Raw genomic sequence first — 23,865 nt, 5'->3', positions numbered from 1 at the left:
GGTGCGAGCACAACAGAGCAGAACCCCACAAGAGAAGCAACCGCAAAGCCATGTCCAAAAAGGTGAGGGGGCACTTTATTTCTTCTTAGCCTTGTTTCTCTTCTCCTCCTTGAGTTTCTTCTTGGAGACACGGGGTGCCCGGGCTTTCTGGTACAGGTGGTAGCCAATGAGCCCCAAGAGCGCAGGGACAAGCCCGATGCAGAGTAGGGGCAGCACGTCATTCAGCATCTTCTGCCAGTAGGTGGCTCTGGACAGCCCCACCAGCTCCACCTCAAACTGCAGGACTGCATCAGCTGGAGAGAGAGGAGGGAGTTGGGTGAAGCAGCGCTGGGAGACAATTCAGGCAAGGCAGGTCCCTAGGAAATCTGCCCTGTCAGTGTTAAGCATCTATGGCAGCTAGAGAAGCACAAACAAGGCTTTGCGCTGCTCAGTGGTGCTGTCAGGACTTTGGGGGCTCGCTCGAAAAAATTAGCAAGAGGCCCTCCTCAATATCATAGTGCAAACTGCACCCACTGGTGCTGCTGCAACTAAATGCCACTTTTAGCATAGGAGAAAAGAGAAACTTAGTTCTGCTTCCCTGTGCTAGGCAATCGGTCCCTCCAGCCCCATATCCTGTATTGGCAAAAGGTAACTTTTGCAGAAGGACTGTGGCTCAGTGGTAGAGCACCTCTTTTGCATGCAGAAAGAAGCACACCCATTCCCCGGCCTACACAGGTAAGGCTGGAAGAGAATCCTGCCTGAAATCTTGGACAGTCACAGCCAGTCAACGTAGACCACACTGCGCTTCCTAGGTTTCTCTGAGGATCTGTATTGTCCATAGGATGCTCCACGCGAGAGACCCAAAGGGTTGCCTTCACCCTCTTTATGCCGGCATCCCTGCACTGGTGCAATTAGTCAGGGCACAAAAGCCAGCAGAGAACACAGCCACCAATCTGTATTTGCATGGAGGCTCAAAATGCACGGCTCTGCAGGCTACATGAACTGCCAGGCCAAGGGCAGAACGTAAGCAGGGCCACGGCTGCTTGTCTAACTGCAAACTATATGCAAACTAATTCCTAGGGGAGCATATACTTCGCCCAAGCTGGTACCTAGATTGCAACCACATATGCCAGCCACACTTTGGGGGCAGCCACAGATCCTTAAAGCAATGGGGTTAATGTGGGTGATGAGCACAGGGCGGCTTCAGCTGAGGATGCCATCCCATCCAGCCCCAATGCCAGCAGCTAGTAAGTCAAACATCCTAATTCTTTACTGAACTGGCCAGATGCTCCATTGTGAGCTACACAGGTTGGCCACCATGTTTTCTCCAGAAGTTGTGTGCATTCAGTAACACTGCAACGCCTGTGGATGCGGCTCTTACCTCACACGTTCAAATGCAACTCTGGACTTTCCACACGTTTGTGTGAATTTTGTCCCATTCAGTCAACACGCCTGAATTCACCTTAGGTTAGGGTGCATTTTCACTAGAAATGTGAAACCACGGCTCAGCCCAGAAAACTTTTTTAAATGCCTTGTTTCGGCCCAGGAAATTATGAAGTAATAATAAAGAAAAGAGTGCTTCTGAGTGTGTGCAGAGTACATTTCACCAATGCTTAACTACAGCAATTCTTTGCAGATCTGGGTGTAGGAGCATAGCCAGGAATTTGCTGCATGCTGCAGCAAAACTAAAAGCCCTAACGGGCCATTGGGCTCTGCTTCAGGCGTGAAAACCTTGAACCAACACGGCTTCTGTGCAGGATTCAGGCTCAGCTCAGCCCTTTTTAGAACTTAAACCCACTGCTTGCTACCGCTGCTTCGTGATAAGCAGGAGATGAGAAGGGAATGGAAGGAACTAAATATCTTGCATTTAAAAAGAAGTCTGATGGAGAAATCCTGTCTTGCAGCACTGTACCAAGCACCCCACATCGCCTCTTTCTCATGCAGTCACCCAGTGATAGTTCACATCTAGCTATCCCACAGCATCAAAATGCTGTAAGAGACCACCCCGCTACAGTCAGTCGCTTTCCAAGCTCCCCTTTTCAGTTCCTCAACCCCAAATCAGAGCCCATGTGCCAACTGTACATCCAAAGGCAACGGAAGCAGATAGAGCAGCCTAGAGAAAAACAGCCTGCCAAGATGTCCTGCCGAATGGCCATCAAGTAGGCGCTAGTCGCTGGATTGTACCTGGGACAGCTGGCGGGGAACCTCGTTTGCCGTATGCCAGGTGAGGGGGGATGAGGACTCTGCGTTTTTCCCTGCCAGGAAGAAGGAATGCCATGTCAGCATTTGAGGACAGGACACGGGTGTACAAAGCTGTTGACTTCAGTGGGGATTCTTTGGGCATTAAAAAAAAACAAAAAACCCAGGCAGAAAATTGCAGTTGTCAGTGAAACAATCTAGAAATTCCTTGGCTGGAGGGAGCAGGATTCAAATAAATGCTCTACGGATGCTTCACACCAATTTTTTAAAAGATGGATTTCCTTTTCACATTTATACATAAAAATATTTGTTTGCTGCTTATTGATATATAGAAATAAATCATAGTGGTTTACAACTCTATAAAATCATAAAGGTAAAGGGACAGGGACCCCTAACAGTTAAGTCCATTTGCGAACGACTCTGGGGTTGCGGTGCTCATCTCGCTTTACAGGCCGAGGGAGCTGGCATTTGTCCGCTCCGCAGACAGTTTTTCTGGGTCATGTGGCCAGCATGACTAAGCCGCAACAGAACACCGACACCAGAGCAGCGCACGGAAACGCCGTTTACCTTTGTGCCAGAGCGGTACCTGTACTTGCACTTTTTGGGGTGCTTTTGAACTGCTAGGTTGGCAGGAGCAGGGACCGAGCAACGGGAGCTCACCCCATTGCGGGGATTCAAACCACCGACCTTCTGATCGGCAAGCCCAAGGCTCAGTGGTTTAGACCACAGCGCCACCCGCATCCCTATCATAAAACCATACAGTAAAATAATAAAAAATCAAAACCATCCTAAAGTCAAAACAATTTAAAACAAACATCTTAAAACCAATCAATCATTTTATTTGCATGCTGCCTTTCCAAAGTTAAAGCTCAAGGCGGCTTACAACATATTAAAAAATTACACAACTACAAAAATAACAAAAGTAGTCATAAACAATAAACAAATGAACAGGAAGTGCACAATCAAATTGAACAACTTCCACATAAACCAGAAGATCCAAAAAATTAACAGCAGCAGCAGCAGCAGCAACCCTCTAAACAATACTGCAGCCCAAGATAATCTTAATCACCCGCATAGGCCTGGCAGAATAGAGAGGTTTTCAACAGGCACATTTATGGGAGGAGACCAAGAGTTCTTACACTGCCTCACAGAGAACCTTCCCAAGTTAAGAAAGTGAGAAATTGTGGCTTGCATTAAGCTTGTGAAAGGTGCATTTTAGGGAAGGGGTTCAGAGATGGTAACACAGACTACAAGGCAAGCACACTGAAAATTACTTACCCAACACACATATCCAGCAGACCCTGTTCTAAACCTGAGCAAAAGAATAAACACAGGTAAGAGTTACGTGTGGCTTACATTCAGCACTGTTTATACTTGACAGGGGATGCAAGCCGCACTGCTTTCAGCCAGGGTCAGAGTTACTTGTGAGCTGCTGAGTGCATCAGTAGAGTAGCATGCACTCAGTGCAGAATTAAAATGATGCCACATGCAAGCAACATTTGTAAAGGAGCAACAGGAAACACAAAGTTTTTACCTGGCACCTAAAGATATGTAACGAAGGGGAGAGTTTGTCCCTTTTTTTTTTTTTTTTTTTTTGATGGACTACATGGAATTGGCGGAAATGACTGGCAGAATCCGAGACCAGGGAGAAGAGTCGGTGGAAGAAGATTGGAAGAAATTTAAAGACTACTTACAGAAATATTGTAAAATTAATGAATGTTAGAATGATGTTGGATTGAAGTTAAGTGGTTTCTAGCTATATAGGTACAAAAGAATATGGAAAAATTGGTTTTTAATATGTAAAATCTAACGTTACAATATATCAGGACTAAGGATTAGGATTAAAAAGGAGGGAAAGGAATTGTTGGATTAACAAATTTAATTGGAATACAAAAGAGGGAGGTATGAGGAGGTCCGGGAAACAAGTAAACGTAAAAGAAGTGAGGAAAAGATGGAATTGTTTTTAACTGTTTTTTTTTTTTTCTATTTTGTATTTTTCCTTTTCATTGTTAATTTTTTTTACTAATGTGATTTTTTTTCCCTTTGAAACTTTAATAAATATTATTTTAAAAAAAAAAAAGAGTTTGTCCCTTTTTTTGGATTACAACCCATTTTTTTGGGAGGCCCCATTGGCAAAAGCGCGCCTTGGGTTACAACCTGTTTTGGTTTACAACAGGACCTCCGGAACGGATTATGGTTGTAAACCAAGGTATCACTGTATTGGAAAAGGTCCAATAGTGGATAACATTCCTGCTCCAGTTCTTGTCCAAATTGCATGGGAAGTTCGTTAGCCAAATTGGCCTCAGAGCGCGAGTTCCAAAGATGTACCTGGGATGACTTGTCTTTTGCCCAGCTCCACTTGCAGTGGGTCACGGGACAGAGAGCTGTCAATAATGCGGCCATCTTCAAGGGTACCCTGCAAAGAAAGAACGCTATGATCCAGCAATTCAGCTGCTAGATCCGACCAAAGCCCCAGCCAGTCCAGCAGCTAGTCTAGTCTCATGGCAGCTAAGCAATTTCCTAAGGGAAGCCCACAAGCAGTTGCTAAACTGCACGGAAAAACAAAACTTGCAGGAAGTGTGGAAACTTGTGGTTCTGAGACAAATGGAGCAACACGGTGTCAGGAAAAAGGCTTGTGGTGATTTCCACCATGACGTCATTTTCCATTATTATTTTTTAAAAGCCAGATTTTTAAAAAGGAGACGCATTCGCTTTTCTCACACTGACAGAATCACCTCTTCTATGGTGTTGTGGTGTGTGCATCATCTATCCCAGCAAATAAGAAAATATGCTTCCCTCCCTTCAGAATACTTGTTCGACTTTCAAGGGACACTTTCTACACCAGGGGTAGCCAATTATGTCAGGGGCAGACTTTGGTAATACAGCACCATGAATGAGGACAAAATTTGGCACCCATTCTTATTTTCACAATAATTCCTTCTGGTGCAGTTGCTTTTTAATGGATTTTCTCAGTCGACTGTGAGAGACAATGGAGTGCACCTCCAGGGGTGAAGGCAAACTGCTGCAATAGCAGCACAAAGGTGAGACCCCTGGGGCGCAAGCCTGGGCGGTGTGTATGGAGGTCCTCAGCTGCCCAGATCACAAGACAGGCCTTGCTGATGTGGTCCAAAGTAGAGCAACACATTTGGAACCAGCTTGGCTGCAGGAGTTTCCTAAAGGAGGCAACTATCTTAGGGACTCCACTCCAGATTTGTGTAAGGTTGCCGCCTTAGCCTTTTCTTCTCCAGAAGATGTCCTGCATGGCAGCCAAGGTTGAGGTTCGGTTTCCTTCTCTGAGATGGGCTACCTTCCCAGGTGGATGAGCCCCATCTGCTCCTTAAGTACCTGTATAAATCTGTGTGTTGTTGTTGTTAATTTTATTATTATTTTGTGTCCCCTGGACTGGCTGCCCTGTGCGGGGTAACTGCCTGCACTGCCCTAAATCCCCTCCATATGTTGGGACTCCCAGCTCCGCCAGCCGCTTGCTTGCAGGACCAGCGGTAGAGACTGATGGGAGCCAGAATCCAACGCCATCTGGAGGGCACCCGGCTGCCCCACGCGGGGTCTGCACCAGCCTGCCTGCAACTGCCCTTTGCTGGGAGCCCTTGCGCCCCGCAGAAGCCTCAGCCCGGGCTCCAGGGCTTGTCCCGGTGTCCATGTGCCAGCCGAGCAAAAGCCTATTGGGCCTCGTGACGCGGAAGGCTGCTCCGAAAACACGCGCAGCCTCTTCCACGGCGGCAAAGGGAGGACTGGCACCGGGGCGCACAGCTCGCCTTCCCAAAACCAAACGCACCAACGCGCCCCCCGCTCCCGATCTTTCCTGCCCAGCACCCGCGCCGGGCTGACCCGGAGGGCGGAGCCGCGGGAAGCCCCTCCCCAGGCGGCCGCGAAGCGCCGGTGCTGACGTGTTCGTGCGCGGCTTTCCCCGCGCCCTCCGCCCGGCCTCGGCTTACCGTGTAGTGGATGTGGAGCGTGTCTCCCAGCGCCGAGCGCTCCGCGCAGTCATCGGGGGGCTCCACCTGCGGAGAGCCGAGAGAGAGAGGGGAGGGCGTCAGCGGGGGGCCCGGATCCGAGCCGCACGTGGCTCTCCATCCGTGCAGCAGCGCGCCAACGGGGGGCGGCGGAGGGGCCTCTCCAAAGACTCCGCTGCGCCCCAAAGCGCGCGCCGAGAGTCAGTGGCACCGGCGCCGCTGCTTCGCTCCTCCCGCCCCACCCGCCGCGTAAGAGGCCCGGGCGAGGACCAGGCGCGCCCCCGGGCAGCCGCGGGGCTGCGTCTCTCCCTCCCAGCTCCGCCGGCGGCATCTCGGAGGCGCGCCGGGCACTTCTCGCCGCCGGCCGGCCGGGCAGGACACGCAGCTGCGCCCGCGCGCCCTCACCAGGGTTTCCAGCTGCAGCTCCCGGGGCGCGCTTTCGCTCGGGCTCTCGGGCTCGTCCTCCGCCCGCTGCGCGCGGCTGCCGGCTGCGCACAGGAGGACGAGGACGAGGCCGAAGCGGAGAGGCGGCATGGCGAGAGAGAGGTGGCCCACGGAGCCGGAGCAGCGGCGGCCGGGCTTGCACCGCAGGGCAGGGCAGGGCAGGGTGCCTCCTCCTGGCGCCGCCCCCTGCTGCCCGCTTCCCCGCCCCGGAGGAAGGAAGGAGGGCCGGAGCGAGCGAGCGAGCAAGGGGGCTCTCCTGGCACCGGAGAGGTGCTGCTCTCAGGCCTTCGAGAGACACGTGCGCAGCAACACCGAACGGGGTGCAAGTAATGTAGGAATGTTGCTGGAGAAGAATCGTGGAGTTGCAAGGGATCCCGAGGGTCATCTAGTCCACCCCTTTGCCATGCAGGACCCCCCCCCCATCCAATGTGAAACCATACATGACCCTTCTTAACTTTGCAAATGTGCTAGCAGTTTTATTGCTGCAGAACAGGTGCCTCCTTGTTTGTGCTCTTCTGTTCGCAGGATTCCCACTGGCATCCGGCTGCTGTGGGAAGGGGAAGGTGGGCTAAGCAGGCCTCTTCTCCCCACCCCCATCCTGGGCTCTGGTGAAATCCTGCAGCAGGGAGTTCCGCAGGTCAGCACACTGTTCCCCACAGCGCCCACACAATGGCGCCCAGGAAGGTGCCCACCCTCTCTGAAAATACAATAATAATAGTAATTATTATTATTATTTATTTATACCCCGCCCATCTGGCTCTGGATAGCCCTGGGAGGAGGAGCACACTCTCCATTTGCTCGCAGGGCACTTCTTCACAAATTGGAAGACTCGGCTTTGGTGTGGGAGATTAGCAGCCAAAAGCTAATAAAGGCATACAGTGGTGCCTCGCAAGACGAAATTAATTCGTTCCGCAAGTCTCTTCGTCTTGCGAGTTTTTCGTCTTGCGATGCACGGTTTCCCATAGGAATGCATTGAAAACCAATTAATGCGTTCCTAGGGAAACCGCCTTCAGACCATTTCCGTTTTGTGAAACCGCCTTCAGACAGTCTGTCCCCAGACCTCTTCTGAAGGCTGGGGGGGGGGGGGCAAGGGCTTTTCTTCCCACCCCCAGCATTTTAAAAAACCCCGGGACAGCGGAGGACTTCTCCGCTGTCCGGGCGATCTTAAAATGCTGGCGGGCGGCATTTTAAAATCGCCCCGGGACAGCGAAGGACTTCTCCGCTGTCCGGGGCGATTTAAAAGCCCCTGGGAAGGCAGACAGGGGGGACAAAGACTTTTGCCCCCCGCCCGCCTTCAGAAGAGGTCCTGGACCTCTTCTGAAGGCGGGCGGGGGCGAAAGTCTTTGCTCCCCCCCTGCCTTCAAAAGCCCTCCGGGACAGGCAGGCAGGGGGGAGCAAAGACTTTCGCCCCCCGCCCGCCTTCAGAAGGTGTTCCCGCCCCGCCGCCCGGCTTCGGAGCACCGTTCCGAAGCCGGGCGGCGGCGGCAGGTCTTCCCTCCCCCCCGCCCGGCTTCGGAGGAGCCTTCCGAAGCCCGGCGGTGGCGGGAGGAGGTGTCCCCGCCCCGCCGCCAGGCTTCGGAGGAGGTCCGAGGACAGTGGGGAAGACGCGCTGCGCTTCCCCGCTGTCCCTGAGATTTCCCTATGGGCTGTCGTCTTGCGAAGCAAGCCCATAGGGAAATTCGTTTTGCGAAGCGCCTCCAAAACGGAAAACCCTTTCGTCTAGCGGGTTTTCCGTCTTGCGAGGCGTTCGTCTTGCGGGGTACCACTGTATTCTTGTCAGCATGAGAAAGTGCCAACCCCACAGAGCTGTATTGCTGATAGGCAGATGCTCAGACCATAGAAACACAAATGCTAGAAAGAACTCTGTGGGATGTCATTTCCCCTCCTTTCCTGGAGAGGAAGTTACACTGTAAATAAAAGTATTTTGCCTGCATGGCTTTAACTGCTGCCATTGCTGTGAACCAGTGCAACATCATAAAGTACTGGTAAATAAATTATACTTTCCAATTTACTTCCCAATTTGTTGCCTGATTGTTTGTTAAGCTGGTAAGAATAGGAGAGCCAGCTTACTTCAAAGCTGGACTTGCTCAAATCAAGGTTTTGCAGCCTAGGACAGGGGCTGGATCCGGCCCAACTGCCTTCTCAGTCCAGCCCACGGATGGTCCGGGAATCAGCGTGTTTTTACATGAGAAGAATGTGTCCTTTTATTTAAAATGCATCTCTGGGTTATTTGTGGGGCATAGGAATTCATCCCCCCCCAAAAAAAATATAGTCCGGCCCCCCACAAGGTCTGAGGGACAGTAGACCGGCCCCCTGCTGAAAAAGTTTGCTGTCCCCTGGCCTAGTCCCTATGCATTTTAATTTTGCTGACTAGGATGATATTTTAAAACACTGTTCAAACCACACACTTGGGCACCTGGAAGGATTAATTGCAATTAATATATCCTCTCATACCTATAAAAACCCATCCCACATTTGAGTATAAGAGCTAGGGCCTGGTCACACGGACTGCATGACCATGTGGAAGTTCTGTCCGCATGCGCTGCCATCCCTGCCTCACACTATTGGACTAGGCCCACAAATAACCCAGAGATGCATTTCAAATAAAAGGACACATTCTACTCATGTAAAAACATGCTGATTCCCGGACCGTCCGCAGGACGGATTGAGAAGGCGATTGGGCCGGATCTGGCCCCCAGGTCTCCTACTCTCTTAAATTATCTCTCCCTGTTCTTCCAGGGCTGCTGATCCTTGCATGTACTGTTGCATTCACAATACATAAACATGATCCCTGCTGTCTCCCTTTCTGCAAAACCCACCTTTTCCACATTGGTATGGCTTTTCCTCTTAATCCCCACTCATTCCTAATTACCAGCATACTTTAAAAAAGGTGTCAGCATCTGCCTACATTTCCTCTGCCTTTCCTCCCTTTGTTTCTTCACTGTTTTAAACTGTAAGCTCTGTGGGCGCAGGGACCTGTCTATGTTGCTTGTCTAGCTCTATGGTGCTTTACACACTGGCAGTGAATAATTATAATGAATAATTATAATGGTTGTGAATATGCACAGATGTGCACTGGTTTGGAGTGGCCAGGTGGAAAGGAGAACATGGGACTTCTGAACTTTTACTAATTATTTCCAAAAGGAAATGTGTACACCTGCAGCTTTGCATATCCTGCAGAACAAGCTCTGCCTGCCCAAAGGCTGTTTGTGCACCATAATGAAAAGTGTAGAAGCCTGTCCGTTGCACCTAATGATTCAACCTCTAGCCCAGATATGGAGAAGCCTACCAAAATGGATATAATGTTTGTTTGCACACTTGCAAATGCATGTGCAGATGTGTACACAAACTGATGGTGGTACAAGCAATGTGGACACTAGCACACAACTTTGAATACACAGAGACACCTCAACTTGCAGTTAAGATGTGTCTGACTACAGAAAATCTTTAGACCATTACACACTCAGCTACAGGGTTCTTTGACCATATGGAATGGAAAGGACTGGACAATTCTCAGGCATTTGCTTTCACAGGTAGCTTTGCCTATTATTAAAGCTGACGTGGAAAGCAAACATGCCTGCCATTTCCTATCAGCAGAGACTGTCACCTTGAGCGTGCTGCAAGAGCAGTTGCCAAAAAAGATAAGGGGACTTGTCGAAGATGAGGAAAGATCTAGTATTGGTGGTGTTTGGAGGGTCTAAACAAAACAGATGTAATACAGCAATGTGTGTAATTTCACATTTCTAGAAGAAAGCAAAGACAAGTCTGGATTTCAAAGTGAACCCAGACAGTAGAGGAACAGCTGTTGTAACAAACTGTGAATGACTAGGGGGGAAATACGTTGCATTCTTCATCAGCCGCCCTGTATGTTTTCCTAATTTCTAGGTGCTAGCACCAAAGTCTGAAAACTCTTGAGTCACCAGCATCCCAAGATTCATCTGAACATGAACATGGTCACTGCCCCCAATCACAGAGCAAAGTACAGTGGTACCTCTGGTTACAAACTTAATTTGTTCCGGAGGTCCGCCCTTAACCTGAAACCATTCTTAACCTGAGGTAACACTTTAGCTAATGGGATCTCCCGCTGCCGCCGCACGGCCACCGCGCGATTTCTGTTCTCATCCTGAGGTAAAGTTCTTAACCCGAGGTACTACTTTTGGGTTAGCGGAGTCTGTAACCTGAAGTGTTTGTAACCCGAGGTACCGCTGTATAATTTTGTGGAAGAGAAAGCTAAACGGCACAAGGCACTCTTATAAGCCACTGGCATGTAGCTAACGAGAGAGCTTTCATTTTAAAGGGCACATTTGCAACTAACTTGCTACCTATAAATTACCATCAGCTTATGTACTGCATTAACTTGTACAAAACAGATCCTAGTGACTCTTGTTTGCACAAGCTTGTTCAGAACTATATTGATTCAACTGGAGGGACATCCCATGATTTTGAATCTATTTGGGCAGCTTAAAATGTTTAAGTGTACATTTGAAAATGTACAGAGAGGGGCACGGGAGAAGGAAAATAAATCTGTGTTTGCAAACACATGTGACCTAGGCACATACCTCAGTGCTAGAGTACATTTTGCATTCAGAAGATCCCAAGTTCACTCCTTGACATCTCGAGGTAGGAATGGAAGAGATCCTGTCTGAAATCCTGGACTGCTGCTGTCACTCATTGTTGGCAGTATGGAGCTAGATGAAATCAGTCTCAGTCAGTTTTATTGCACATAGCCAAAGGCTGCCGCAATGTACACAGAATTATTTGACAATTAAAAGAAAATATACTGAATTGGTAAAAAAAGACTTAAAACATTTGTATTATTAAAACATTACGTACTCTAAACAAAGCTATAAAAGTACCCCAATGTACAAATAAAAACATTAAACAATAAAATTCATAAGCTAAAATCATCACATGGTCACTAATGTTAAAAACAGTATCAATTAATACAGTGTGCAATTTATACTCAGAGTTTGGTGACAAAGATAGAGCATAGCCTGAGGTAGATAGATGGGATCAAATAAATTCATCTCCTTTACAGTTAATGGCTACCTTGGCTATATAATTTGCTCTAATTTTCCTAGCAGCAGTTGCAAAAAGTGCTACCCGCCAGGTCATATACTTATCTGTGTCTGCAAGGAGATATAACATCATGTCAAGGGGGTTCTGGTCAGGGGACCCTGTCATTATAGGTACCAAAAATCTTTTTCTTGCATCATTATATAACGGACAGTGCAAGATATAATGCATAAGGTCCTCTACTTCAGAACATCCCCTAATGCAAACACGTTCGTTTTTTGGTATGCCTCTGTGTCTCCCATCTCTATAAGCAGAGCTTATTGTATTTAGTCGTAGCTCTGTAAAAGCTTTTCGAAGCTGTGCAAAAGTCAATTCATTAAAATAAGATATGTGTTCATTGACCTCTCTAAGTTTAAAATACAATGGGACACATGTAGATGTGCACATAGAGTTTAGATCGTTTTTAGTTGCCACTGCCCTTATGGTTCATTTAAAAATATTTTTCTGTGAATATAAGGGGAGTTCTTTAATCTCAGTCACTGAGAGGTCATATTTGCCCATCAGTTGGGCAGCATGATGTACCCAGTTTTTAAAGGGTAATTCATTTGAGAGCTCAATCAGGCATTTTTTTGGTAGCCTAGTGTTGTCCATCTGTTGAACTCTAAACCAGTAACAGAGAATTCTTTTATCTGTTTGGCTCTCTATGCTCAACATGCGAGTTTCCAACCTGACCATGGCAGATTGCACGTCCTTGGGTAAACCTAAAAGAACTCTTAAAAAATAATTCTGTGGGGGTTCCAGACCGGAGACCTTTGAGGTACCCCAAACCTCTGCACCATAGCTAGATGAAATACTTATCTGTGCATTCATGATAATAATATTATGATGGTTATACATGATCCCACTTTCAATACAGTCTGTGCCTGGGGAAGTTTTGGGGCAGACATACTCCTTTGCCTCTCATTGGTGCACGTCCTATAGCTTCCTGCTGAAATCCTGTAACCTTTTTAATAGCACAAATGTCCAGAGATCATTTTTATTTCTTGGGATCTGCTTTTGTTGTGCAAGAGTGCCCCTTTGTATCACATTAATGCAGTGGCAATGGGGAAGCTTTGCAGAGCAACTAATAACACAGAACAATGTGTGGACATTCTAGTATATATCCACCATTAATACATTATTATTGTGTCAATGACATGTTGCAGGAAAACACACCCACACACCAGTTTGGATGTGCCTTTAAAATTTCAGTACACAGTTGAAGGGCTGCCTGGCGTGCTCTGGTCCAGGGGGTCACGAAGAGGCGGACACGACTAAACGACTAAACAACAAAGCAAAATAGTGGCAGTTCAGAGGCATTCTTATAAATTACAAAATTCTTATAAATTCTTATAATTTACAAAATGCAGATTTTGCAAAGGTGCAGTACATTGCTGTCACCACTGTGTGGCAGCAAAACATCACAAATCCTCTTTCCACAACCCACCCACCCACCCCCCCGGAAAATAAGCACCCTGAGGTTATTCAATCTAAAGGCCTAAGTGACGTCCCTTCCCTCTAGCCATCCCGGTCCCTGACAAGACAGGTCTGTCTTCCCACTGGAATGCATCCAGCATGAATCACAAGGAACAAGCTCACTGTGCTTTATTGACTTCATCTGGCTGCATTTGAAGGGCAATCAGCAGCCCTAGAGCATTTTTGCCCCCTTGGGAAAAACTCCTTATGAACTATCAAAGGTAGCAGTCTACCAGGTGTGCAATGCACATATGCCCAAATTCGAGTAGTTGTGTCAGGTGGACTTACCTGTGTTGTAACCCATCCTTTTACAAAACACCCAGGCCTGTTGGCTTCCCGGCATTGTCAAAGCCATACTCCCCACGCCAGTCTAGAGATACACAGATGGGCGAGGATAACTGGCATTCAGGCATCCCCACAAATCCATCCCTCCACCACCAGGGATCCCAGGATCCTTACTTAAAACCTACTGCTCTTCCAGTCATGCCTGGGGATGAAAGGAAGGAAGGAAGGAAGGGAGGAAGGAAGGGAGGAAGGGAGGGAAAAGAGAGAACAGCTCGGCTTGCTCTTGGACTCTTTCAACTTGATATGCAGAAGCCCAGCAAGGAAGCTTCCCAGAGCATGTGGAGACAGTGATCTGTGCATATCAAGCTGCTCTGAGCAGCACAGCTTCGGTGGCCAGCTAAAAAGTTGGCAGCCTGCGCCATCCGAATACTGTGGACCCACACCCCTGCCAGCTAACTTGCCCCGCCCTCAGAGACCACGGCTTTGCGGCATCTGGATGGCGCTGTAGACCACTTGGCTAAGCAGGCCCAGACTGGGAATGGTGCTTAAGAGCGCTCTGGAACGGTGCCTCCAGAAGGCTGGCTGGGTGCCCCCGGTGACGGGATAGGCATGCCAGCTATTTCCCCTGCTGTGTTGCTGCCCCCATTGTCATTCCAGGGCTCTGGCTGCCCCCCTCCATATTGACATACCAGCCCTCGTTGCTGTGATGAGCCGAAGACGGGCTGGCGGCATTTAATGGGATTATGGGCGCTTCCCCCTCCTCTGCCCAGAGACAATACAAGATGGATGAGCCCAGAACTGGTGAGAAACCAGAGGCAGGCTCCAGCTCAGGCTGGGGGTAGGTGGGGGGGGGGGGAGAAAAGGCACTCTGTCTCTCCCCATCAATGTTGTCAGCTTGCTCCCCTTCTCCTCCATGATGCCGAAGAGCAATGGCTTCTCCACCGGTGCAGCAGGATTGGGTGCTGAGACTGGCAAGCTCTGTAGCCGCAGTGACAGGCAGCCCCAAGTGCATCACGGGCTCCTCTGCTCTCGTCCATTATCACCATTCAGTCCTACTCCTGAGACTTCAGCATAGCGCCAGCCTGTTTGGAATGACCAAGGCTACGCCAGTGTGGTCTCCAGGTATTGGATGGCGCTTGTGCAAGATGAGCCCTCCATCCATCCGTTTCCCTTCTTCCTCCAAGCCCACTTGCACCTCCACCTAGAGGGGGAGCGCAAGGCAAATGGAGAAGGATGCTGCTGTTCTGTTGCTCCTTCTCACTTGTCATAGCTCCCATGTTCAGAGGGGCAGGTGATAGCAAGGCGAAGGGCTTGGAGCTTCCAGGGGTTGGCAGCAGGCCCACTGGGTGGGGTGTGGGCCTCATGCCAGTGCCCAGTAATCCGGGCCAGTCCAATACATTTTGCCACCCGAGACAAAGCAGGGCACGACACCCTGCTCTGTCATTCCTTGCCCAGAAGCTGGCAAGACTGGCAGCTGAATCCCACCTCAGCACTGGCTGCCACCACTGCACCTGCAGGACTAGGTGAGGGAGCACAGGGCAGGCCACGTGGCACACATAACTCTGCCCTCCCACACCAAACTACCACTACCTACTGCCCAGCACTTGTTGCCTGAGGTTGCTTTGCTCTGCCCTAACAGTAGGGCTGGTTCTGCCAGGGATGCTAACCTCCGATTCCAACCCTGGATTGCTTTCTTCTTCTGCAGCAGTTAGACTATAATAAAATACTGAGTAGCAACCAGCAGGGAGCATGACGTAAGAGAACCCGAAAAGAGAAGCATGATTAAAATGTCAGCTTTTGGTGGCAGTTTTCTTTCACATGAAAAATGGAAGCAATTACCTTTTCGTGACTGGATTAAAACGGGGTAGTAGAGTTACAACAGATGAGGTGAAATTGTTTCCTTAGCAAATCTGGCTCACGGCCTGTCAGATAGCGAACTGTGGAACATAAAGAAAGAACACGGCTTTCCCAGGTTTCACACTCCACATGATACGCCGGAGAGAGAAGCCTCCCTTCAGATGTCCTGAAATGGGCAATGAGGCTACCCCCCGCCATGTCTCCTGGTTCTGCCCTCTGACATCCACAGCTGGAGGGGGGCATCTGAGAACAGGGCGCCTAGGCATGTAGCTGGTGCTCTGCAGGTATAGGCAGCCAGTGGCATGTGTAGATTCTCTGGCTCTGGGTGCCCAAGCTCCATGTAGGGGAAGGCAGGGCAACAGTGTGACTTCAGGGGGTAGGCATACTAATTACATGAAGCCGCTTCATGCCAACATGCCAGCGTGGAGCCTGGAGGTGCCAGTGTGCCTGCCAGTACCTCATGCAAAACAATATACCCCCTCAAAAATCCACCACACACAAGAGGCTACTTGTTCTTCCTGCTCAGTAGTACCTCTTTGGCTGGCTTGGCCTCTCCTACATCGAACTACAGACCCTTAAGCATGCTTACATTACACTGGACACCCACCCACCCTCTGAACGAAGAAGAGCAAAGGGCTTCTTTATGGGAGGGGGACATGGCAGTGTCTGATGCCGGTGCTTTCTCTCCATTGATGGGGCAATCGCCAATGCTGGCACAATTCTGTGGGCCCGTCTCTTTTTCTGCTCTTTTAGGTGTGGCAGCCATTTTGTGTTATGCCCGGCCAGCCATCCTAATGGCAGCCATTTTGTGGCTTGCGCCCAGAGCACTCAAGATTCCTGATGCCAGTGGCCCCTCACCCAAGGGCTGCAGATCCTACATAATGGCTATCAGAGGCTCGCCAAGGTTTCAGCCCCACCTAGAGATGCCAGAGGCTGAGGTATTTTGCATGAAAAATAAGTGTTCGGCCACGGAGTTGTACAGTCCGTCCCAAATGCACAATTTTGTACTCTTATCTGGGGGGGGAAATGCACGTTCTTATTTCATTTGCTTAGACTTTCAAAACCACCCAGTGACTGATCCCTAAACTTTCCCAGCAGGAGGCAGCACACATAGAAATATTTTATCACTGGCCGGGGACGCACAGTCTAAATAGCAGGACTCCATTTAGATGCCAAGCAAGTGTGACTCTATTCCCACTTCTCTTTGTAACATATGTGTTGCCTGGTGCAACTGTAGGCTTGATTCTCCATGACAGAAAAGTTTACACCTGCTCTGGATCATGGCCATCGCACTCCTTCATGGCTTTCTCTTCATCCAAGTTGCTTCTTGCCTACTCTCCCCTGGGCAAACTGAAGCACCACCCGAGTAACAGACGTGATGCAAATGTTGGCATAAGGATCCACAAAAGGGGAGGAGGGAAGTCAAAGGGGATTCATTGATTATAGCTTAATTGTTCTCTTGTAAACTCGAAAATCCAAAAATAAACTAATATAATTTTGGGGGAAAGTGGAGTATCAAGGGAAAGGGTGTGACTAGCCGGCAGGCAACCTGAACTCCACACTGCAACTTTCCCCCAGGTCCCAGTTACTATGTCCTCCTCTCTTCCGTGGAACTCAAAATGGCATTCACACCAGACTCAGAACAACTTAACCTCAGCAGTTTGCTGCATGCACCATATGCCTTCAGCCTACGCCCAGTTGACTGGAAAACACCCATGTGGCATATATAACCCTCCTGCTTTGTATTTTGCATTTTCACACGTTTGAACTTAAAGATTCTTCAGTCACACAATATATTGCCAAGATTGGGCATCATACTCACTTGTGTTTTGCAAATGCCTCTTCGCTGTACAAGTGACAGGCATGAGGGAAAGGCAGATAGATGACTTCAGATCACACTGCTCAATGCCATGCAATTGCTTCCAGAGCTATACCCAACCTAGTCCTCAGAAACCTAGCCTTTGTGCACAAGGGCAAAAGTTCAAGGCCCTGGGGGTGATTGAAACTTAATACGATGACTGTACTGTGTGCTAAAGGATGAGAGACAAAGGTTTGGGAGGAGTTGACTGGCCATCATGAGAGACTTCTTGGTTCCTTAGTGTTCCCCCTGCTCCCTCCTCTGTGGGCTTCATTCCATATATACTGCTCACAAGGCAGGCTGTCTCTCAGCCATAGTTCCCTGCCTGGTCTCCCTCAGTGAGAAGATGGAAGTAACAGCAAAACATTTCCCCTGAAGTCAGTTTGCCGCACTACAGAGCTTCCACTATAAAGGAAAGGAACAGAGATATATATGTCACTTCTGGTCTCATTCACACCTGGCTGGGATGGCACATGACCAGAGAGCGCAGTCTCATCCACAGTAAGCACAGTGGTAGAGCACATGCTTGCAACATTCAGAAGACCACAGGTCCCTGGGATCTCAGTTTAAGAGGATCTTTGTGGGGGGAGCAGGCAATGTGAGAAGACCTCTCTGGGCCCGAGACCCTGAAAAGCCGCTGCCACTCAGAATAAACCAGGGATGAGGAACCTGTGGCCCTCCAGAATTTGCTGAACCACAACTCTCCTCATCTCTGCAGTTAGCTATGCTGGGTGGGACTGATGGGAGTCTGAAGTCAACATATTCGGGACTAATGGGAAAGATGGCAAGAGAGCTGCCATATACCAGGCCAGGCTTTCTGCAAAAGGGCTCGAGGTAAAAAGCTGGTAATAACATAGCACTGGAACTCGTGGGCATCTAATGCAACTGAACGTTGAAGGTTCAGGACAGATAAAAAGAAGGAAGGCGCTTCTTCAAGCAGTACTCAGTTCAGCTATGGCACTTGGTCCCCCAGGAGGCAGTGACGGCCCCCAAACTAGATGGCTTTAAGAGAGGGAGAGACAAATTCATGGAGGAGGAGAGGGCTACTGAGGGCTACTAGTCACGACAACTGTGCCCAGAGTCCACAGTTAGAGGCAGATGTTTCTGGACGTCAGCTGCCAGAGAGGCTCTTGAGATCGGATCCTGTTTGCAGGTTTTCCACAGGCATCTGTTGGACTAGATGGGCCACTGGTCTGATCCAGCAGGCTTTTCTTACCTTCTTATGGAACTCAAGAGATTTTGCATTGTTTCCTTTGCTTTCAGTGTGTTATGTATTGGGTTTAACACATTTTATGTTACAAGCCGCCTTCTAACCAATCGTAGAAGCGTTGGTAGACGAACGTTCTAATGGCAAGTAAGCGCATGCACTTTCAACTGCCAACTGTCAACAGTCAGTTCATGCTTGGCATTATTATCGTGTTGTCCAGTCAGTTTGGTTCTTGTGTTCCTATGAGTGAGCTGTTGTCACTGACAAATGTCACTGACAAATGACGAATAAACTTAGTTGAGGAACTTATACTGCCTTGGCTTCTGACTTTTTCCGAATATGGCGATGAGGATGGGATGTTGATGACTTCCCACCGGCTGCCAGAGGCCTAAGACCACACCGCAGCACCGTTGCCTGCCGCCTCGCAGTAAGCGCGACCTCACTGCCACGCAAATAGTCCCGGAAACGAGATCGCACCTGCCGCGTCTTCACAACCACCCACAATTGCACAAGCGACTGCTCCAGATCCGAGGATGGCTACCAGGCATAGTCGGCCGCCAGTGGACTTCGATATGAGCCATCCTGCAGAATGGCCGCAGTGGCTCTGCCGAATAAGGAGCTATGTCCGACTACAAGGCTTCACTAGGGAGGCAAACAAGGTGGATGCGCTACTGACGGTGCTGGGAAGTTCCGCCATCACTCTACTGGAAGGTCTGATGCCACCCAGGGACATAGAGGCATGAACTTTCGATGAGCTGACACAGGCTATGACAAGACACCTCGCACCTCAGCCAACTAAGAACCACCGCTGCTACGACTTTGCGCACAGAGAGCAACAAGCGCATGAGTCAGCGAGTGAATACATCGCAGCGCTCCGGGGATTGTGATGTACTGTCATTTCGCTGACATCAAGGAACGACTTCTCAAAAGGTTCACCGGTGCATGCGAGACAGCCGTCTCCGCCGCAAGCTGATGGCAATCACGATGTGGAAGCAATGAATATGGCCACGGCCTTTGAGAAGGATAACACCCACGAGGCGGCCCACTGCCCACGTACCCAAAGGAGAACTCACCGCATCCAGCGAGACCGGTCGTCTTCCATAGATTCCCACAATGAGGATGTCCACCGAGCTTCGGACCGATCCGACCGACACCACCGCTCCCAAGCTACGAGCACATCATCGAACCAACGGTCATCTGATGCACCTCAAGGAACCTGCGCCAGCTGTGGAGAAAACCACGAGCATCAGACATGCAGGTTTTGTGACGCCACATGTTGCCGCTGTGGGAAGACTGGGCACATTGGTCAAGTCTGCCGCTACAAGACCTCCGGAGCACGACCCAAGCAATGTGTCCACAAGGCCTACATAGAGGAGGAGTTACAGTCCACCTCTCCAGCCAGGGTACTTCAACTTCCATCCCCGGGGTCCAATAAGCTTAGGGTACAACTCAAGATAGAGGGAACCCCGTGGACTATGGAGTTGGATACTGGCTCATCCTACCCCATAATATCTGCTAAGACTCTGAAAGAGTTTGCCCTAACGGTGGTCCTCCTCTCCGCCCGGCCCCCATAGTGCTGTGGGACTTCCAGAGAAAAAGAATCCAGCTAAAGGGGATGGGCACCTTCAAGGTATAGTTTAAGAAATACACAAAGAATTTGAACCTCATCATAACTGAAGACCCATTCACTAGCCTTCTAGGCCTAGCATGGTTCAGGCCGTTAGGCTTAGGTATTCCCCAGGGGCAGATTTCGAATCAATCTACCAGGAGCATCCATCAGTCTTCGATGGAACCCTGGGCCTGTACAACAGACCCCCGATTTCCCTACGGCTCAACCCTATGCTACAACCTATTCGGGTCAAGGGCCGTAGAGTCCCGTTTGCTCTTAAACCCAAGATTGATGAGGAGCTTGATCGCTTAGTCGCCCAAGGGGTCCTAGAGCCGGTAGCTTCGGGAACCTGGGAAACCCCAATCGTCACACCGGTTAAACTGGACAGCTCAGTCCGTATCTGTGGCGATTACAAATGCACCCTGAACCAGGCCTTGCAGGACCACGCGTAGCCGGTTCCGGTGGTGAGCCACGTGTTAGGCAACCCTGACTGGAGCCAAGATCTTCGGGAAGCTGGATTTAGTGCAAGCTTATCAACAGCTAACCGTTGACAAGGCCACCGCAGACGCCCAGACAGTCGTGACTCATAGGGGTGCCTTCAGGGTCAAACGCCTACAGTTTGGAGTTAGCGTGGACGCAACCCCAGAGTTGGTCACCACTGGACCTAATGGTCAGGGGTCCCTTTACCTTTACTTTACCAGGGTTATTTCATGGCCTAATGGAGCGTCTCCTTAAAGGCATCCCTGGAGTCACACCGTTTTTCAACGATGTGCTGATCACTGCATTGTCGAGAGAGGACTTTGCCGCCAGATTACGGATAGTGCTCCAATGCTTCCAGGCGGCAGGACTTAAGGTAAAACAGAAAAGGTGCCTGTAGGGAGTGAGCAGTGTGGATTTCTTGGGGTTCCGGGTTGACACAGACGGGCTCCATCCAGCAGAGGACAAAGTGCGCGCCATTTGCGACGCCCCAGACCAAAAGAGCAAGGCAGAGTTACAAGCCTTCTTGGGACTTCTTAATTTTTACCACGCGTTCCTGCCGCACAAGGCAGCCATAGCTGAGCCTTTGCACAGGCTCTTGGACAAAAAAGTGCCGTGGGTCTGGGGCCCTCGACAGGCCAAGGCGTTCCGAGGGGTCAAAGACTTGCTTGTGTCCAACTCAGTGTTGGCACACTTTGATGAAAAGCTTTTGGTGGTACTGGCTTGTGACGCTTCCCCTTATGGAGTGGGCGCAGTACTGCACCACCAGCTTCCGGACAGGAGGGAAGTCCCAGTGGCTTACTTCTCCCAAACTCTCATGTCGGTGGAGCACAACTACTCCCAGATCGACAAGGAGGGTTTGGCAGTAGTTAAGAGAGTCAAAAAGTTTCATGACTTTCTTTATGGTCGGCCTTTCACTATTGTCACTGACCACAAGCCACTTCTGGGACTATTTGCGCCCGACCGCAAGACACCCCAGATGCTTTCACCACGAGTATTGTGCTGGTCCGTTTTCCTGACCGGTTACCAACACTCACTACAGCACCAACCTGGGAAAGTCATGGGTCATGCAGATGCACTCAGCCGCTTGCCGTTGTCGGAGAATGGCCCTGACCTTGCTCCTGCCCACCAGATCCTGCGGCTGGAAGACTTACTGGACCAGCCCTTGCATGTGAAGGACATTGCTGCTGCAACCGCGAAGGATAGGCTGTTGTCCCGCGTCTCGGACTGGGTGGCGAGGGGGTGGCCCGGGAAGCCGGGTCCAGAATATTCATGCTACACAGCCCGCAAAGACGAGCTGTCTACTCACCGAGGATGCGTGTTATGGGATAGCAGTGTCATAGTCCACGCCCCCCCCCCCCGTTAAGGAAAAAAGTTTTAGAAGGGCTGCATGTGTCTCACCTGAGGGTCGTCCGGATGAAGGCATTAACCCGTAGCTATGTGTGGTGGCCAGGCATAGATGCGGAGAGGGCTGGGTGAAACATTGCAAGCCCTGCCAGGTCTCCCGGCCGGATCCACCCAAGGCACCAGTACAGTCCTGGAAGTCCACACAATCCCCATGGTCTTGGGTGCACGTGGATTTCACGGGGCCTTTTCAGGGCCAACACTTCCTAATAGTGGTTGATTCTCAGTCCAAGTGGCTCGAGGTGGTGCCGATCTCAACCGTGTCCGCTAGAGCGACTATAAACACGCTCAGGAAGCTATTTGTGATACGTGGCTTGCCAGACACACTGGTGAGTGATAATGGGACCACTTTTACACCGGCGGAATTCAAAGAATTTGTAACTGAGAATGGAATCCGCCACATTCGTTCTGCTCTTTTTCACCCAGCCACTAACGGCCAAGCTGAACGCATGGTCCATACTACCAAAGATGTGCTTAGGCGCATAGTGCATGGAGACTGGACTCTCCGGTTAGCGGAGTTCTTATTGGCCCAACACATCACCCCAAGCGCAGTGACTGGCTGGAGCCCGGCGGAGTTGCTTATGGGGAGGAGACTCATTACCCTCCTTGATCATAAGGACCCCGACTTGGCTCTTGATCAACTGCCATCCACTGTGGTGCAGGGGCTCCAAGAGGGTTCTCTCCCGGGGACACTGTGTATGTCCGAAACTATGGGCCTGGACAGGGTTGGGTCCCTGGTATCATTGCCCACTGTACAGGTCTGGTTTCCTATGAGGTAGGGTTGGAGGGGGGACTGGTTTGGAAGAGACACCTCAACCAGATCAGAGCCAGGCACCTCCGAACATGGAACTTCAAGCGGAACCAGAGGACAGAGAAATGGGTACTTCGGGAGATTCTGTGCTCAGGCCAGGGTGGGAACCAGATGGGTTGCCGGTGACTGAGTTACCCCAGCAGGGCGACCTCAGGCCAGAATCCTCAGTGGCTCCATCGGCAGTGACCCCTTCGGAGCCGGCCTCGCTGACTGCCCCACTCACAGTGGGTACCGGAGGAACCTCCTGGGTCACCCACTTGGCACAGGAACTGCGACGATCCCAGCGGGAGAGGAAAAGGCCGGCACACCTTGATGACTATGTTTGTTCCTTTTGTTAGGAAGTTGGGGGGAGGAGTGTTATGTATTGGGTTTAACACATTTTATGTTACAAGCCGCATTCTAACCAATCGTAGAAGCGTTGGTAGATGAACATTCTAATGGCAAGTAAGCGCATGATCTTTCAACTGCCAACTGCCAACGGTCAGTTCATGCTTGGCATTATTATCGTGTTGTCCAGTCAGTTTGGATCTTGTGTTCCTATGAGTGAGCTGTTGTCACTGACAAATGTCACTGACAAATGTTGAATAAACTTAGTTGAGGAACTTATACTGCCTTGGGCTTTTGACATTTTCCAAACATTTAACACAATGCAATTTCTGTTGGAAAGTTGGGCCTGGAGACTCAGGGGTCTACAGACTGCTTTTTTCTTTTCTTAACTCATCAGGGCCATCTCTCTTTACAGCCACTCTGTATTATTCTCATCACATCTATTAAAGATTTGAGGTAAGGCACTTATGTAGAACAAGAGGGTCTGGGTAGGATTTTTAGACCCTGCTATGCGCTTTATCTCTTTCAGAGGAGGAAGCGGAACGGAGCCCAATCTGATGTCGTCAGGGTGGGCAATCTTCCCCCACCTTTTCTTGGATTAGCAACTAATGGGATTTAGCTGCTCATCCAATATCCCCCTTCAATACAGGAGCGGAGGGGGCTAAATGCCACTCCGGATTAAAAAATACACCCCTTCCTCCATAGCAAAGTGCAGCTCAGTTAAGCTGTTTCTAATTAAAGCCAGCCCGTACATGTCCATCACCCCTCCCAGAGCAAGCCATGGCGACCCCAGCCCAAAAGGAGGAGCTTGTCAATTTCATACGTTTCATCAGCCAACGTGGAGACTGTTCAGGGGGTCAGAGATGGAAGACACACTTCTTTTTCAGGCAATAAGTAGAAACACCA

General features: G+C 49.9%; 1 protein-coding gene across 2 annotated transcripts; it reads right to left on the bottom strand.

Moving 5' to 3' along the window:
* Positions 1–53: 53 nt before the first annotated feature.
* FKBP11 (FKBP prolyl isomerase 11) lies at positions 54–18,458 on the bottom strand. 2 transcript variants are annotated; one of them, XM_080995185.1, is made up of 8 exons: positions 18,341–18,458; positions 15,249–15,346; positions 11,153–11,281; positions 6,132–6,197; positions 4,507–4,594; positions 3,457–3,490; positions 2,164–2,234; positions 54–293 (listed from the first exon to the last, which is right to left on the bottom strand). In XM_080995185.1, the coding sequence occupies exons 3-8, from the start codon at positions 11,168–11,170 to the stop codon at positions 76–78; spliced, it is 495 nt and encodes a 164-aa protein (XP_080851311.1). In that variant the 5' UTR covers positions 11,171–11,281; positions 15,249–15,346; positions 18,341–18,458; the 3' UTR covers positions 54–75. The 2 variants fall into 2 exon arrangements, with proteins under 2 accessions (XP_080851311.1, XP_080851310.1); XM_080995184.1 differs by lacking the exons at positions 11,153–11,281; positions 15,249–15,346; positions 18,341–18,458 and adding an exon at positions 6,555–6,759.
* Between the last annotated feature and the right edge of the window lie 5,407 nt (positions 18,459–23,865).

The sequence above is a fragment of the Podarcis pityusensis genome (assembly GCF_964106645.2).
Source record: "Podarcis pityusensis genome assembly, chromosome: 2".
NCBI classification, from domain to species: Eukaryota; Metazoa; Chordata; class Lepidosauria; order Squamata; family Lacertidae; genus Podarcis; species Podarcis pityusensis.
The sequence above is the reverse complement of the archived record's forward strand: the minus strand, read 5'-3'. Positions and strand labels throughout refer to the sequence as shown.

What these genes read in the sequence shown, in the direction of transcription:
- FKBP11 (XM_080995184.1), bottom strand. Translation starts at nt 6,683, where the DNA reads ATGCCGCCTCTCCGCTTCGGCCTCGTCCTCGTCCTCCTGTGCGCAGCC. An exon ending in CTGCTGGATATGTGTGTTGG is followed by an intron (nt 2,235 to 3,456) that starts GTAAGTAATTTT and finishes TCTTCCTGGCAG; the next exon opens with GGAAAAACGCAGAGTCCTCA. An exon ending in TTCCCCGCCAGCTGTCCCAG is followed by an intron (nt 294 to 2,163) that starts GTACAATCCAGC and finishes CTCTCTCTCCAG; the next exon opens with CTGATGCAGTCCTGCAGTTT.